Raw genomic sequence first — 17196 nt, forward strand, 5'->3', positions numbered from 1 at the left:
TTAATTGTTATGTTTTTACATTGCCTATGAGGTTGGCTTGTAACTCACTTAGTATCTGCCCATTATTTTATGACTTGAATGGATTTTAGGCTAAAATTAGAGATCATTGAACACATAAATTAGAGAGACCTCTTTTGATCTCTCTCATCATCAAACTTGTGAATTTCAGCCCTCTTAGAGAATTCGCACTTGCTTCTTGTGAGCGATTTTGGAGATACTTGCATGCATTTTGATGTATGGAAGTTGATTTTGACATTCTTTGGAGTTATTTCATGGTCTAATGGATGGATATACTACATCGTACATGTTATCTTGTAAGTGCCTATTGTTGAAGATTATTATCATGAATTGTCTAATGTATGGAATTGTCGCTTCTAGATTATGCCTATTTGTGCCCTAATTTTTTGAAAATAAATTCTAAAGGCTATCTACTTGAGTATTGCATATGTTACTCATTGTATAACATGTAACGAATGTTCCTAGTGGATTACATGTTATTCTCCATAAAAATCTTATTCAATTAAGTGGGTAATTGTTGACATTTTGATAGCTAAGCATCACATTTTGACCTACTTGGAAGGGAATTAGGCTTATCTAGCACATATTTGATTCCATATCCCCATAGGAAAAGGCACTGGTCCAATCACTTGATGATCAACCTTAAATTTTCTCCATAATTTTCTCTTCTCAATTTCAATTCTTGTAAGGCTAGGATGAAAACCTAGTGCTTGGAGCAAAATTTTGGGGAGGAGGCTTTTTGGTGATTTGAGAACCTAGACATCAAGAGATAGGTTGAAGCTACCTAACCAATCAATTTAGTGGGCATCCACTCAAATTTCATCCATAAAATCTCTTGCCCTAGGTGTTGCTCTAAGAGGGAAACCCTAGTTTTTTCCCCTCAACTTAAGGACTTTCTTGAGGGTTTCATGAGCCTTGTCTTAGTTGAATATCATTGTAAGAAACCCTTTTCCTCAGGCCTTGACCTTTTGAATACCTATCACCATTGAAAATCTCAAAAACCTCGATCTTGAGCCTTCTTTTCTAGGGATTTTCTTTAAGAGTGTTTTGCTTCTTTGAAGCCTTGTACCTTTAGTGTGTCTCTCTTTGAATGAGCTTTAGTAGGGTCACACTGTACCTTATCATTAGCATATCTATTTTAAGTGATTCCTTCTTTACCGGGACTCCTCCCATCTGAAAATCCATAAAAAGCAGGGGGTTTTGGCTAAGGTGACATCAGGGCTCTACCCCATTGTTAACACTTTGTCTAGCTCTTGTCTTGTAGAGTTTCCCTCTCCTAGACCTGCTAGATTTAGTGGTAACAAGGCCATCATCTGAGATTCACCCCGCTTCCCCCTCCCACAAACCCCCTGAGTTATTCCTGACCAAGTTTCTCCAAATGAAAGGCCCGTTGGAAAGGCAATAGGACTCAACTATTTCAATAGGATGCTGGAATAATAATGGATCATTCTAGCCATCATAGGGCATGACTTACAATGCTCTCGATTCACGATAATGCTTCACGGTGCAAGTGATGAAACCACATGTGCCATAACTCAAATAAATTGTCAATCTCATGCAATTAAGCACTATGTTTCACAAGGTCGGCAAGCAACTTCTACAAGCCACTTTCTCACACACCTTTGGCCAAAACTCAACCATGCTCATGGTTGGGATCTCTAATAATGATTTATTGATCTTCAAACTATTAGAAAATCAGAAAGGCAGAAAGATTTTCTTAACTTGACAATTACTTGTGATTTCTTTGAATTCTTATTATCTTCTTTTATGTCTTATTTTATTTTCTTATCATCAAGCAACTACCAAAACATAAGTGCATGAAGATCAAAAGTTACAATAAGAACACAAGATGTAGGCTCTCAGCCAGCACAAAACCCCTCTCCAAGGGGAAAACCCAAAATTTTCCTCTTCCTTTAGAACCAAATCAAATGAGACAACCAAGACCCTTGACCAAGACAAAGACCTCCTCCAATCCACCAAGTCAGCCTCCCAAGACAGTGCTTCCAATCAGCGTCTAATCAACAATAGTTAACCTTCTTCAATACTGCATCAACCATAAATTTCAGCCCTACTGCATCAAAATTTGGGCCTTATTGCAGACCTACAATTTTGGCCCTTCCTACAACTCAGAATTTTGCACGTGTGAACTAGAAATAAGAGAAAATGGTATTTTATCCTTCACTAGGGTTTTCTTCTTCTTTTTCAAGTCTTCTTTCTTGCCTTCTCACTTCCTTCAATTGCAGATCAAACTCTTGATGATTGGATGCCACAATAGGTTGAATTGCACTTCTATATATAGTCTTTCTGTGTGGTCGAATTCCCTTTATGATGCCGACTTAAATAAAGGGCAGGCCAACTTGGTGGAGGAGCCATAATTGACCAAATTACATAAAAATATTTTTTCTTCTTTGATACAAAAAGCCCAATGAGGGTCTATTATATGATGACAAGGACTATGACACATGACACAACCCTAGAAGCACTCAATGGGTGCTCTGACATAGAAACATAATCAAATGAGCATTGAACCCGTGCTTATAAATAATTTTTCTTTGACAATAATTCTTCTTTTTCTTTTCTTTTGACAAATACATTATATCATGAGCTAAACAACAATTATGAAGACTGATAGTAGTTACATTTTCAACAACAACTTAGTGACAAACCTAAGATTTATCATGGTTGAAACTTGAAATTGAAAGAAGATCCTAAGTCAAACCAAGAACATATACAACATCATGTAGCTCAAGAACATCACCCAAAGGCATGCAAAAAGAGACAGAACCCATTCTAGCAACTAGATATGTGGCATAACCTAAATGGGGTAATAGGGACAAGAGTCACACAAGCTAGGAGGATACAAGGCGATGGGAGAGCAAGGGTTAATCATGGAAGTGACAACATAAGGTCAACAATGGAGGAGGTTAATGAGACTAAAAGATAATAAAGCCTCCATGATGGCTTTGTAATTGAACCAAAGAAGCCAAGACCTCCCACTTACTATGATAATTAAGGCTATGCAAGAGGAACTATGGAAAGCATCATGGACTTTACTAGTTTATGTCCTATTTATATAGGTATTGGAATGGATGTATTAGCATGCAAAAAAGAGACAAAACCTGTTTCAGTAAAGTCACACAAGCTAGGAGGATACAAGGATTAATTATGGAAGTGACAGCATAAGGCCAGCACTAGAGACGAACTATGAACTAAACAATAGCAAAGCCTCCATGATGGCCCTGTACTTGATCCAATGGAGCCAAAACCTCCCATTTATTGTGATGATTAAAGGTACACAAGAGGAACTATGGAAAGCATCATGTAATTTACCATTTTTTGTCCTAGTTATATAGAAGTATTGGAATGGAGGAAAAGGATGCCATCATCCATTGTTTGAGAAGTTGTCATTGCTTTGTCTGAAAGGAAACATGGATGCTACAACCCTAAATTCCTCCTCCACTGCTTGCAATCCTACACTTGGGGACACTAGCAAACCTAGTGATCAAAGGTTGTGGATATGGAAAGCACCACCAAGGAAATCCAGCAGAGGAAGACCACCAAAGGCTCAATGTAGTGCATCCAGACCAATGTTGCAGTTATCGTCATCGGGATATTATCGGTGAGGGGAAAAAATCAGAAAAAAATCGGAAAAAATCATAAAAATCGAGAAATAATCGGGAAAAAATCGTAAAATACAAAAATATTCATTTTTTTTCAATTTTTTTAATATCTAAAGCATCTACAACATAAAATAAATACATTGACACATAAATATGATAAAAGAACTAATATATAAGATGTGTAATATCATTTCTAGTGCTACATCACACATAACAATGAATCATGTCCAGAATAGTAAGTCCTGACTCCTGAGTCCCAACTCAGCCTCAAAATATCAACAAAAAATATAATAATGTATCTCATATCATGAGTCATAATGTCATATACAATGAAATGAACCAAATAACTAAAGTCTAATGCTATTGATTTCCTCTGCCCTTCTAGACGTAGATGCCAGTGGAGTTGGCAGTGGACTCTGTTGTGCTCTAGAAGCTAAAGAACTAGGAGCTACAAGAGGTAGACCACATCCTCTTGTTCACAGCACTGATCCAGACACTTGTTCACAGCTCATAGCTACTATGCATTTGGCAAAGGGGTTCAAGTCTAGGCATAAGCTGACCACAATGCAGTAGATGGAGGAGCTAGAAAACAAAGCTTTCCAGTAGAGGCATGACATTAGAAGCTAGACAATGGACAAAGAGATAGAAAACCCGATCCCAAATACAAGTATCTCACGCAATAGAATTACTCGATACAACAAAACTATTGACTTGTATTGGCATACTTGGGAGATGATTGCATGTAGTATGGTAAACAAGGCCAAGAAAGATAACTCTCTCCTAGGCACATTCTCGACATCCATCGAATATTGGGCAATAAGTATGACTCTTCAAGAAGACATATGCTACCTACACACTTGTCATGCATGCTCAAACTATAGATAGGCCAATAGCTATGCAACAATAAAGGAGAAATCGGCGTTGTCAAATGGACGCACCCCGCAAGATCCCCTCTTATTCGATTATGAAGAAGCTTAGCCATTTTTTTCTATTATGTTCTAATATAGTGTTAGTCATTATACGTCTAGGTCTAAGTTTTCATGTTTAGAATTTCATTGATTTTATTTAGGGAGAAATGTGCTTGCCCGTGCCACCTACTCATAGAACATTGTATATGTCCATCTAAGTATTGAGACTAGTACACTAATAGTCCTAAAAACTATTCAATATATCTAGGTATTTGAAGATCCATTAGCTTTATGCTCTTACATCTATATATAGATCACTAAAATATGATTTGAAAATATCTAAGGGGTCAACAAACATTGGGGACCACTCAACAGGTCTATAATATATATATATAAACAGAAGGTCCTACTCTTACTTACAATATATGTGTGTGTGTGTGTGGGGCATCACTACTCAACTCTACCTATATGTTGATCTCCTCTTGAAGCCTATTGAATGCCCTTGTTGAAGGTTATGTGTCAAGATGCTCCATTGTCTACATAACACCTTATACCAAAAATGGTGTTAGTGGAAAGGCATAAAACCATTGAGAAGGTTGTATCAAGCTAGGATGTTAACTCATTCACTTTGATAAAAGCTTACGCAGTCCAAACAAAATGCTTCCATTGTTGCTATTTGCCCTCAATGTTCTTCTTCTTAGGACATTGAGATTCATAATGGCCCATCTCTTGGTCAAAATGAAACAAGAGGCACTAATCGACATGGCAAAGAGGAACCCAAAAGCATTTTGGGAGGATCTAAGAATGCAAAAACAATGATAGGTAAACAACAATTTAGATGAGCAATGGTTGGCTCATTCCAAGAAATTGTACAAAGACATAACAGAAAGAAGAAAATGCCCGAAATTATGCACCTCAACGGAAGTATTCACAACCAAGGATATGGTGAAGGCATCAAAAAGCTAGCTTTGGGTAAGCTGAAAGATATAGGCAAGACAAAAGCAGAGCACCAGTGATGGAGCATGGATTGCTTCCATCTTCAAATAAAGAACCTGTTGAACCAAATGGTCTTGGAAAAATTCCAAATAATGGACAACAAACCTCATCCTTCCCATCTTTAAAGTGGGGAAGAAAAATGATCCAAGAAACCATGGAACCATCATGATCAACGCAATCTCCACCAAGCTAGCGAGTGGGACCATGCAGAGAAAAATGAGCAAATGGGCAGCAAAGGAAAAGAAGCGGGCCATAGAGCAAGTAGGGTTTAGGCCCAAGCATTCCATGGTGAACCATTACCTCACATTATGGCACATGATAGAGAAGACATGGGATGCCCAAGAAGCAGAGCTATGGTGTTGCTTCATAGACTTTAAAAAAGCCTTTGACATGGTCCCTAGAGAAATACTATCATACTATGTGAATAACTCATAGAATTGGCAGTCCCAGATGATTATAGGGCCACGATACATAAGTTGTACAAACATGTTGAGGAAAAAATCAAAACATATGGGAAGTTTTTCCAAAGGGTAATGGCATCAGGATTAAACAAGGTTGAATTTTGTAGCTATGGTCGGTCTTCATAATTAATATTTTTAGCCCTTAAAATACATAATGAAAAATATAAGACATGTTCTTCATGTCGGTTTCAAAAGAGAAAATTTTGAATTTTTGGCTCCAAACTTGTCAAGTCGGCCCCAGTGGACACCCATTCAAGCCAGACATAACACTATATATAAGGCATTTGACCTCCTCCACAAGGCACAATTCCATCACTCACACATAAAAGTATCTTTTGGGCATCCAAGCGAAGGAGAAGAAGAATAAGGATGAAGACATCTCAAGCATATTCTCTATCTCTCTTTGACTTCGCATGTGCGAGTTTCTGGGCATATTCTGGGCAGCAGGGTCGAAATTCTGGGCAGAAGAGCTGAGTCTCTGGGCAGTTTCTGGGAGGCCAAAATTCGACCTAGGCAAATCAGACAGGGCCGAGTTTGTTGGGCTTGACAAGAGGGCAGTTTGACCAGGTTTGACCATTGTATTGTTGGTCAGTTTGACCATCATATTGACTAGCAGAATTAGGTGTATCTCTTGTTGAATTAAAGAATTTCTCTAAGGAAAAGGTTGTTGGGTTTTCCCCAAGTGGGTTTTCCCAGGGTAAATCTTGTGTTGTCTTTATGCATTGTGATCTCTACTGTTCTTGTGCATTTTGAATTTCTGAAGTATAATTGCTTAATGATAAACTGGAAGTGCTAAAAGAATATCTACATCATTAGAAGTAATTATCAGTTTTCAGAAATTAGTGCTTGTATCTATTGCACTTGAAAAATCAACAGCCAGCCCTTTTGAGGCTACATATCAACAAGCTGTAACGATGGAATAATGAGAATGGTGGAGTCAACATAGCAGGGTTTATAATAAAATTATAAAAGACATGTCATTTTAGCAAAAATATCACTTCACGACCTAAAAGAATATCTCAAAGCACTAGAAGCTTTTGGCAGTGAAGTAGGAATGGAAGTAAAGAGGGGTAAAACCAAGCTGGTGTGTTTTTCCCTAAAACCAAGATAGCCACAAATCAACTTCAAGAATGAACCCCTAGAAACCCACAATAACTAAAAAATACCTTGATTTGGAGTTCAACAAAAGGCTGAGCAAGGAGACATGCATGAGGAAGAAATTACAAGGTTGCTGGAAGTCAACTTTTCTTCTAAAACAGGTGCAGAACAGCAGAGGTTTGGGATTGGGGAATAGTCAACACCATTTTTTGGACACTTGTGACTCCCATGCTGTTATATGACTGCGAGGGTTCGAGTCCAAGTATTTCGAAAAACAGGTGAAAACTTAGGGAGAGAGCGCAGAAACACATAATATCATCCTTCCTACTCTTAAAACCACCACCCCTTATGGGATCATGCTTGCATAAACGAGTTGAGACCCAACTGATTTGGAGACAGTAAAGAGACTGATTTTATACCACCAAAGAGTGAAAGAAATGGAAAGCAAACAGATCCCCGACAAAATCAACAAGGAGGTCTTGCAACAGAGAGAGCACTTTGGAAATCCAGTGCAAGAATTGGCTAGAGTGTTGGGGGTAAAAAAGGAATGTCCACACGGCAAAAGATGCTGATATTCCACTTACAGGGTAGCTACAAGAGAGACAAATGGAAATGGAATATGCAGAGAAAACAACAATACTACATTGACCAATTCAACCACATGGACAAGGTCTGGATCCAAGCCTACTTGAAACTAGATGTCCCTTGGAAAATGAAACAACACTAGCTCAACTAAGAACAAGCTCCCATGGGTTGAGATGTGATGGGGGGAGGTGGCAGGAGAACAAGGAAAAACAGGGAGTGAGGATCTACCAAGTTTGCCACTCAGGGGAGGCAGAGACAGAGTAGCACTTCCTATTCCGTTGCACAGAATAAAGTCATATAAGATGAAACTCAGAATTGGAGGAAATCAACTAGACAATGATACTCCAGGGAGGCAGCTTGAGGACACAGCAAGGAAAGCCTCATGGATGATATACCTGAGAGACAAATTGTTGAGGTAAAAAGCCAAAGACACTAACATATGCTAGGAGGGGGACCAAATAACTAACTCTGTCCAACAGCAGACTTAGGGGAGCCCCTTGCTTTTCCGTCATGCTTGTTTATAACTTAGCAGCACCTTTTCTGTTTTATCCTTGACAAGGCATGGGTTACTACATATGCAATTCTTCATCCCATAAACCACTTTGGTTCCATGGACGTTAATAAAATCTATCTGTCTATTTATCTATCACCTTTGTTTGGGGAGTAAGGGAATCAAAAGGAAAAGTATTTGCTTTCAACTTTGTTATCTACATTCCCAAGTATAATCTAGGCTAGTTAGGCACCAAAGCAAAAGAGGTGAATAAACCCATTACTTCCATTTCTTTTCAGCTTTCTTTACTTTCTTGCACTGGTTTAGTTAGATCATTTTTCAAGTCACATTAAGTCAAATTTAATCAATCAATCCTTAAGCACTCATAGACCACCTTTATTTAGTGTCCCTTCCTTTTCTTAGTTTTTAGCAAAATTAAGTGGCAGCTCTCTTTGCATACCCCGGGATCTTATACTTTATCTTCGCATCCTTCCATATCCCACTACATAGTGTAGAAAGGCTGACATCCTTAGGATCTCCATCCTCTGGGAGTTAAAACCCTAAATCGCTAGGCTTGACTTACGTAGAGTACGTTAGATTCCTGTTCTAGTTTCACTCCCATCTATGATTGGAACCCATTTTTACTTTTGCGGAGTTCTATTGACCTAGGAGTTAAAGTTGGGTTCCAATAGGCTTATTTTGAACTGGAAAAAATGATAAGCGGGCTTATTTTGTTGTGGGAAAAAAATTATAAGTAGGCTTTATTTATAATGGAAAAAATGACAACCAGCCTTAATTGTACTGGAAAAAATGACAACTAGCCTTATTTGAAATGGAAAAAAACATAATTGGGTTGAGTGGACATTTCACTTATTCACACAAATTAAACGGACATAACTATAGTATTTGGCAACACAGATGTGCATGTCTTAGAATTCAAAGATTTGTAGAGCTTAGTAATTATTAAAGAAACCAAATTTGTGGGCAATTATGATTCATCAAGCCCAAGGGATTAGTTCAATAGGTTGTCACCAATGTTTTTGGGACCATGCCAGCTATTGCCCGGTTCGAAGAGTGAGGCACACTGGATTATAAGGGATGCCATCCACAAATGTGGTGAAGCAGCCCTTGGGCTTCCCCGAGGTTTTCCTTTGGAAAAATTATGATGCATTAAGAAAAACCCAAAAGGATTTTAATCCAGAAAATAAAGATGATAATAATATTTGCAATATGCCCATAATGCCTAGGAAAAGCTAACTGAATGTATGAAGCATAAAACTTGAACAGCCTCCAGCATCTAAAACATGAGTTGGGTGTATTGAAGTTGATGAAAGAATATAGGATGACTAACCATTTGAAAAAACTGAAAGGATCTGTAACCATTACCAATTAAATGCTATTGGTGTGACTATGAAAGATGAAGACCTGGTGCCAATTGTTTGGAATAGAATACTAAAATCTTACCAAGAATGCATCTCATTCTCAACCATCAACATCACAATGAAATTAGGTGTTATAAGATTTCAAAACCTCATGGTATGCTTATTGCAGAAGGAACAAGAACATTTGAAGTTCGAAGAAAAAGATATTTAAGATGAGGCTATAGGTGCCAATTGTGAAGGCAAGGTGATCATAGATGGCAGTGGCATGGATAGCAAGAAGTCAAAGAAGTTTTCGCTACTCCTGTGAAGATCCAGTTCATTAAAAGAAGGGATGTAAGAAGTTGAGGACTTCGCTCAATAGAATCCATCCAAATTTGTGAAATGAGCATGATGATGAGGATAATAGAGAGGCATTTGTGTTAGGTGTCCTGAGTGATATCGTAGAGTAAGGATACATAAACCCCAAGGATAGGTCACTAATTGATTGGAGGTTTGACCATCATCAGAAATATGCACGGCATAGGCAAGGTCAAGATCGATCGCAGTAAGTTAGAGGAAGGGGAATAGTACTGTCGCTGCTACAGGTTACATACGTTAGTGCAGGGTACAGATACAGGGCAGAGGTGCAGGGTACAAGCATCATGTAGGGTACATGTGAAAGGTACAGGTGCCTTCTCTGGTCCACATGATCAATTTGGCTTTAATGGAACACCCCTCAGCACTTTGTTTTCAGGTCTATGGGAGGAGATGGTTCTTGCATGTCGGTGAATGTCACAATTATGGGAAAAGGGTTAGAATGATTAATGCAACGGTCATGGTCTGGTGGAACAGGAAATGACCAGACAATTTAAAGTTAGGAGATCGAGCAGTCAGAAAGCCATCATTCAATCACCAAGCCTTATATTTAGATCTACCCTACCGCAAAGTTGAATTCATCTCTGAATGAAAGTAGTATGTTGTCTCACTTCCTAATTCTTTGCATTTGAAGCTGCCACTCTGACAAGAGGAACTTGGAAACGGAAGTCGCAAATTCAATTACCATGGTGTTACATACTTACATAAATAAAATGGGCGGTTTTTGTGTTCTTATTTATTTAGTGATGGGTTGAATAGCTTTAGTGCAGTAGTACATTTCAAACATTCCATAGTGAAATTCGGTGTTTTCATGTATGAAAAGAAATACATGAATCTCTATATATTTTTCCTGGGTGTGTATGTAGTAGGCACAGCCAATGGTCAGAATCATCGTAATTGAAGTGTGTAAAGAATCAATACCTGGCAGGTAACCGGTTAAAATGGGCTTGCAGATGTTCTGCAAAGTTGGGATTCTTAACTGCCTCATGTTGAGTTTGAGCGAGTTTTTTGTGAACCTCCTGCCATATCTCATTATTCTGTGGTGCAGGTGTATTCTCTCCTGCGCCCTCATTTCTGCTGGTCTCCCACATGTTTTTATCGTCCAGGGTATCTTGCTCATGCCCATCCATCTCCTATTGGAATCAACTGGAGATCCAGATGCCAAGGAAAAAATAAAAAATAAAAAATAAAAACCAAGAAAGAGCACGAAAGAGATCCCACCCCTCAGGCGCTTAGAACGCCCCCACACTGCAGGCGGGCTTGCAGAGTAAGATAAGATATCATATATCTGTCAACGCCCATTCAAAGGGAACGGTTTGCTTGAAACGAACAAAGTACGTGAGAAAATGAGAAGATGGACGAGGCCTTGAGGCAGGACCACCATTATAGGTAAGAAAGGTGCACTGGAAAAGGCGATAGCCATGATATGGAAAAAAATGAAGTTAGTAAATAGCCATTATATAAAGACAAACTAAAATGGGAAGAGTTGGGCTGTGGGGGAATTTCTGCATGTGATCTTGAGGACCAATTCCTTGTGCTCGAAGACAAAAGAATGTGAGTTGTCCACAAAAGAATTGCAAGAATGAGAGCACCTTTTATTCGGTAAATGAATGGAGGTTTATCGCACTCAGCGTCAAAATTTTGGAAGTGATATGTTGAAGGAGATCCTCCCCATACTTGAAAATTCAATGCCGCCTCTACCGGAAAAAAATGAATGGTAATCCTAAATAAATTATATTAATATATTAATTAAAAAAAGATTCACAAAGAAAGAAAGAAATTATTTTAATGTTCACGAGGTTAAGCATATGGGGTAGATTGTTTTTTCATCTCTGGTATTAGGCTATTTTCTTATGAAGTCTCACCATAAACGTTTCCAGCTTTTTGACAAATCGCTCGTTGAATAGATTATCCCAAGAGCTCACTGCCAGAATATCTGCATAACTTTGTTGTCTTTGAAGGCCTCACATTCTAAAATGAAATGTTTTTGTGTTTCCACTTTTTCGGAAGAGCAAAAAATACATACTCTTTCCTCCCACACTTCTTTTGGCCTTTTCCAACTCCTTTTGGATATTAATTTTTTTTTGAAATCAATTTTGGTTTATTAAAACTAGTGTGGATCCATTTTAATTTTCGATCTACCAAGCACTGAGAATGATCAAATCTATGAAGACGCAAACCTATTTTTGAGTGTAAAATTTGAGGAAAAGCTTGCACCAAAAAAATGTTTGATCCCCTGAACTTTTGGTAGATCTAGAATTAAGATGCGTCTATAAGAGTGGGCTTAATGGTTAAGAGCATGTGTTTCCTCCTAAGAGGTCGTGGGTTCAAAACCAGAGGGAGGTAGAGTATGTATGTTTTCGTAGACTTAGCAGTCAAATCGTTGCCCGAAGGTGGGTCCCTTGTCCCACAAACAAGGGGGTCTCATACACCAATTTGGTGTGTGGCTTGGTCGTGACCTTAAAATTGGATAATAATAATAATATACATCTTTAGGATCTCCCCCAACACTTTGAAGTCTGAATATATAGTGAAGGGGAGCGGTTCACTGATGTTTGATGAGAGCAAGCTGCAAAGTAAAAGAAAAGCAAAAGGGAGGCGTGCAGGAGGAGAAGCAGGATCTTGATATACATAACGTTCAAAGGTAAGCCAACGATGGCGTGTTCTACAGGGAGCGCCGATTGTTGTGGTTACTTATGTTTACAAAGTTGTGAGTCTGTAGGGATCACAGTGCGAGTCTATCACAGCGTAGCGAAGTTCGAAGAGCACGAGGACCATATTGCAGGGGTGCAGACCTGAGGCGTCTATGTGGTTTCGATTATCGTTGGTTTGTTATCAAATTGTCTCCACTCCTTCCCTAAGAGTCGATAGAGGATCCCAAGAGAAGCACAATATTTTTGCTATAGCCCATCGACAGAGACACAGAAAAAAACCACAGTCCCAAGCTGCAATAGCAAAACCACAGTCTAAGGGCTGAAAATTCCTGAAACAATCGCGGACCTTTTGAAGCAAGCCGAATTTAAACAGACCCAAGATTTCACATAAAGATCATAAGCACACTCAGTCTGAGTTATAGTTACCCTGCGGATAGCTATTGAATTTTCTTATAATGGAAAGCAAGTCAATGGTAAATGTTAAAAATGGCAAGGAAATCTCAAGTTTTGTGGAAACAAATCATTTGGGTCAAGTCAAAATTGCTTCAACAGACAAAATAGAAAAGTGGATTTGGGTAAATGCAAAGCAATATCAGGGCATTTTAAGGCGTAGGCTTGCTCGCCTTAAATGGGAACAAAGAAGAAGAAAATAGTTCCAGAGAAAGAAAATAAATAAGAGCAACAAAAATAAAGAAGAATCAATCATTTACAGTCCCACATCTACACCTCTTACTTAGTCATCAGATCTTTATGTCCAAGAATTTATGAAGGCTAGGACAAGGCTAGAGATTTTGGAAGCCAAAGAACAGGAAAGTGGCCGCAAAATTTTAGAGATCACAGCTGCAAATATATGTTTAATGGAAGGTAATAGAATTTTAAAAGAACAGGTAACAATGTTACAAGAGGCTCTAGAGATAGGAAAACAAGAATGGCAAAGCATGAAAACAACGTGGCAAACCATGAAATAATCAATAGCAGCAAACAAGGATGTGATAATTTCTAAAGCAACTCAGGTAGATACACAAGTATCTCAGCAAACAAACATTTCGAAAGAGAAGGCAAAAAAGAACAATAGGAAAGACGATCCAAAAGAAATCAAAGTTAGAGTTGAAGACGCTAATGGTTACATAAGGACAGAGGAAGAAGAAGATGCAAGTGCTCGTAGAGCACATGAAAGAGAACACAAAGAAAGAAAGGGCGGGAAAACAAACTTTATTATGAGGATAATAAGAGATTATGGAAAGACTGAAAGTACTCTCAATTTGACAAGAGACTTTTTGAAAGAGAAATTACATTGGAAAGGGAAAATTTGCCAAGCAAGGAGGGTAGGGAAGATATGTGAAGAGAGGCCTCGACCCATAAAAGTCACCATGGCAAGCGTACAAGACAAACACCGATTTTGGGCAAAAAGAAACTCTTGAAAGTCTCACACTTCTTCCTTGATGAATATTTAACCAACAAACAACAAGAGGAGAGAAGGGAAGAAGTGGAGAAAATTAGAGCAGCAAGAAATGAAGGGAAAAGGGCATGGTTGTACAATGGTAAAGCGGTTATTGCAGTGTTTGGGCCTCCGGGTAAAACGGAGCATCACGCTGGCAGTAAAGAAAAAACAGAGAATTCGATAATAGGGAGGAAAACAACAAGATCAACATGGATGAAAAGGGGTGAAGACTCAAATTTGAGTCTTATGTGCCAAACTGCGTAGTAGTCAAATCCTACCCAGGTCTACCTAAGTTTAGTTTGTTGGAATTGTAGAGGTTACCCTTAGAGAAGAGGACTTGGGTTAGGGCATATTGCGGAAGGTAGAGACATAATTTGTCTCACGAAAACTCATGAACATGATGGTTGCAAAACTCTTGTGTTTGACGGTTATTTGAAGTTAGTAGTTGAGAACAAGGTAGCAGAAAATGGCAAAGGGTATGGGGGAATACCAGTTTTAGTGAAAGAAAAAGAAGGTCGTCACATTCAGTTAATTAAGAAAATATGCAAATAAACAATATTTATGGTTCAAAATATCATAGAATGATAATCACATAAGAATTGTAGCATGATATTTTGCCCCTCAAGTCTCAAAAACTTACAAAAATAAGGTGTTAGACAACAAGGATCCGTATGCAGCTTTAAAGCAAGATATTGCCGTGTACTCTCAGCAGGGATAAGTTCTTTTAGTGGGAGATTTTAATGCTAAAACAACAAATCATCAAGCTAGTATTCTTTGTTGCAAAGAGGATCACAATCCTATTTGGCTCACTGAAGAGGAGAATCCCCAATGGGTAAGGTGTTCAGAAGATGACAAAGTTAGCAATCATTTTGGAGAGGAGTTGCTTACACTGTGTGGGGCTTTCAACTTAATTATTTCCAATGGTCTAGATAGATGGAAAAGGTTTGGGAACTTCACTTGCAACACATGCAATGGGGCAATCGTCGTTGACTATGTGATGTGTTCACAAAGCTTGATAGAAAAGATAGATGAAGTTAAGATTGGAGAGCATATTTGGGACTTAAAATCATACCATAACCCAATTTATATAAAGTTATCATGGTTAGAAGAAAGACAGCATAGGAGGAAAACTCAATGTTCTCGACAATCAATATCAAGGGGCAAAATTCTTCTAACACAAGAAAATTGTGCTATCTTCAATACAATGTTAGAGAGATTAATTCAGAAGGAGAAATTTGGTTTCAAAATCTTCAACAATCATGAGTTAACAAATATAATTCAAAGTGCACTTGAGAAGTGAAAAAGAGCAAAAAATAGGAAATCAGAATCAAATTCTTTTCCTGTAAATGCTTGGTTTGATGAGGAATGCAAAATGGCAAGGAGAACCTTGAAAAAGACAGGCAAAGAGAAGATGAATGTAAAGTTATATAAGCAGATACTAAAAAGGAAAAAATATGAGTTCATGCAAACAAGGCGAGAAGAGTCAATATATCTAAGCAAAAATAATCCAAAGCTTTTATGGCAGGAAATTCAACCAAGGAAGAAGCAAATTGAAAATAATATTACAGCCAATCAATGGTTTGAATATGCAAGGCAACTCTACGAGAAAGAATCTGCGGCGGAGCCTCCCCCTAGGATGAACACAACTTCAAAGCTCTTCACATTACAGGAGGTGGAGATTGGAATTAAGAAGCTGAAAACAAGAAAGGAAAAGGACTTGGTTGAACTTCAAACAAAGTATATAAAATGGGGAATGAACACTCTTGCACCGCACATCATGGAAATATTCAACAACATCATTCAGCAAGCATTCCCAAGAGACTAGACAACTAGCCTAGCAATACCCCTTTTTAAAAGTGGAGACATTAATAATCCTTCCAACTATAGAACCATTATGATCAATCCTTTGTTTGCAAAGCTTTTCGGTAACATGGTAGAAAATAGAATTAGTAAGTGAGCAGAAGTAAAAGAAAGAGGGCAAGAGGACAAGCGGGTTTTAGGCCGAAGCATTCCACAGTGGATCATGGTATCACGTTGAGACACATTGTTGAAAAGGTTTGGGAGGACAAAGAAGAAGTATTTTGCTACTTTGTCGACTTCAAAAAGGCATTTGACACAATCCCTAGAGATAAGTTGTGGTGTAGAATGGAAGAACTTGAAATTCATTCGCATTATAGAGTCGTCATCCATAGACTTTATGAAGAGGTGAAAGTTAAAACTAGAACCTCAACAGGTATTTCAGAAAGCTTTAGAAGTGACATTGGAGTCAAGCAAGGTTGCCCTTTATCCCCTAATCTTTTTGGTTTGAAATTTGATAAACTTGAAGAGTGGCTAATCTGCAAGGTGGAGATGGTGTTCAGTTGGGGGAGTTTGTGATAAAGCTTCTTTTATATGTTGATGATATTGCATTGATTTCTAAATTGGCCCATGGATTGCAAATGCACCTATATGCCCTTGAGCATTTTTGTAGAACAGTGGGGATGCAAGTCAATACTAGCAAGACCAAAATAATGATTTTCTCTAATTTGAAGGCAACATACTTTCTTATTTGAAGGCAACATTCTTGAAGAAGTAAATGATTACAAGTACCTCGGGCTTGATTTCAACAACAAACTTAATTGGGAGGATTGCATAAAGAAGAGAATTTTAGGAGGGTGGAAATCATTAAATGCTCTTCAAAACAGATGTAGAGAGGCAGAGTTATGGGATTGGAAAACGATTAAAATGTTTTTTGGATTTCTAGTTTGTTCAGTGATGCTATATGGGTGTGAATTATCGGCTAGCAACACTCCCGCCTCAAAATGGAAACAAATTGAAAAAATCCAAAAACGCTTGATCATGAGCAAGTTCAAAATAAAAAGTTCGACATTTTATGAGATAATGTTGAGTGAAACAGGAGCAACTCCCATTGAAGCAATTGCTATGGTGCAGATCATAAAATATCTAAAAAGAATTGAGCAAATGGGAGTAGGTAGATGGCCTAATGTTATCTTCAATGAAGGCATGCGTGGAAGAAAGAAAACATGGATAAAACAAAACTACACGTGGATGAAAAAATAGAATATCTACCTCAATGTTTGTCCCACAAATAGCAAGGAGCTAAAGAATTTTGTTACGAAGAAGTTTCGTAAAAGGGTATGGGGAAAATAGTTGGGTAGAAAAAGAAGTACTACATTGAGGAATTCAACC

At 38.2% G+C, this 17196-nt stretch overlaps 1 protein-coding gene across 2 annotated transcripts in view; it reads right to left on the reverse strand.

Moving 5' to 3' along the window:
• The window catches only part of LOC149220199 (serine/threonine-protein kinase STY46-like), a 432848-nt gene extending 421346 nt beyond the window's left edge, over nt 1–11502 (reverse strand). The window contains exon 1 of one of the 2 annotated variants that reach the window (XM_089384695.1): nt 10834–11502. In XM_089384695.1, the coding sequence (XP_089240821.1) occupies nt 10834–11042 (209 nt within the window). In that variant the 5' untranslated portion in view covers nt 11043–11502. The remainder of the gene's footprint in view (nt 1–10833) is intronic. The other variant, XM_089384696.1, reaches the window with a different exon arrangement.
• Between the last annotated feature and the right edge of the window lie 5694 nt (nt 11503–17196).

This window comes from Pinus tabuliformis, chromosome Q, assembly GCF_031772625.1.
Source record: "Pinus tabuliformis cultivar Carrire ecotype Pingquan chromosome Q, CPIR1, whole genome shotgun sequence".
NCBI classification, from domain to species: Eukaryota; Viridiplantae; Streptophyta; class Pinopsida; order Pinales; family Pinaceae; genus Pinus; species Pinus tabuliformis.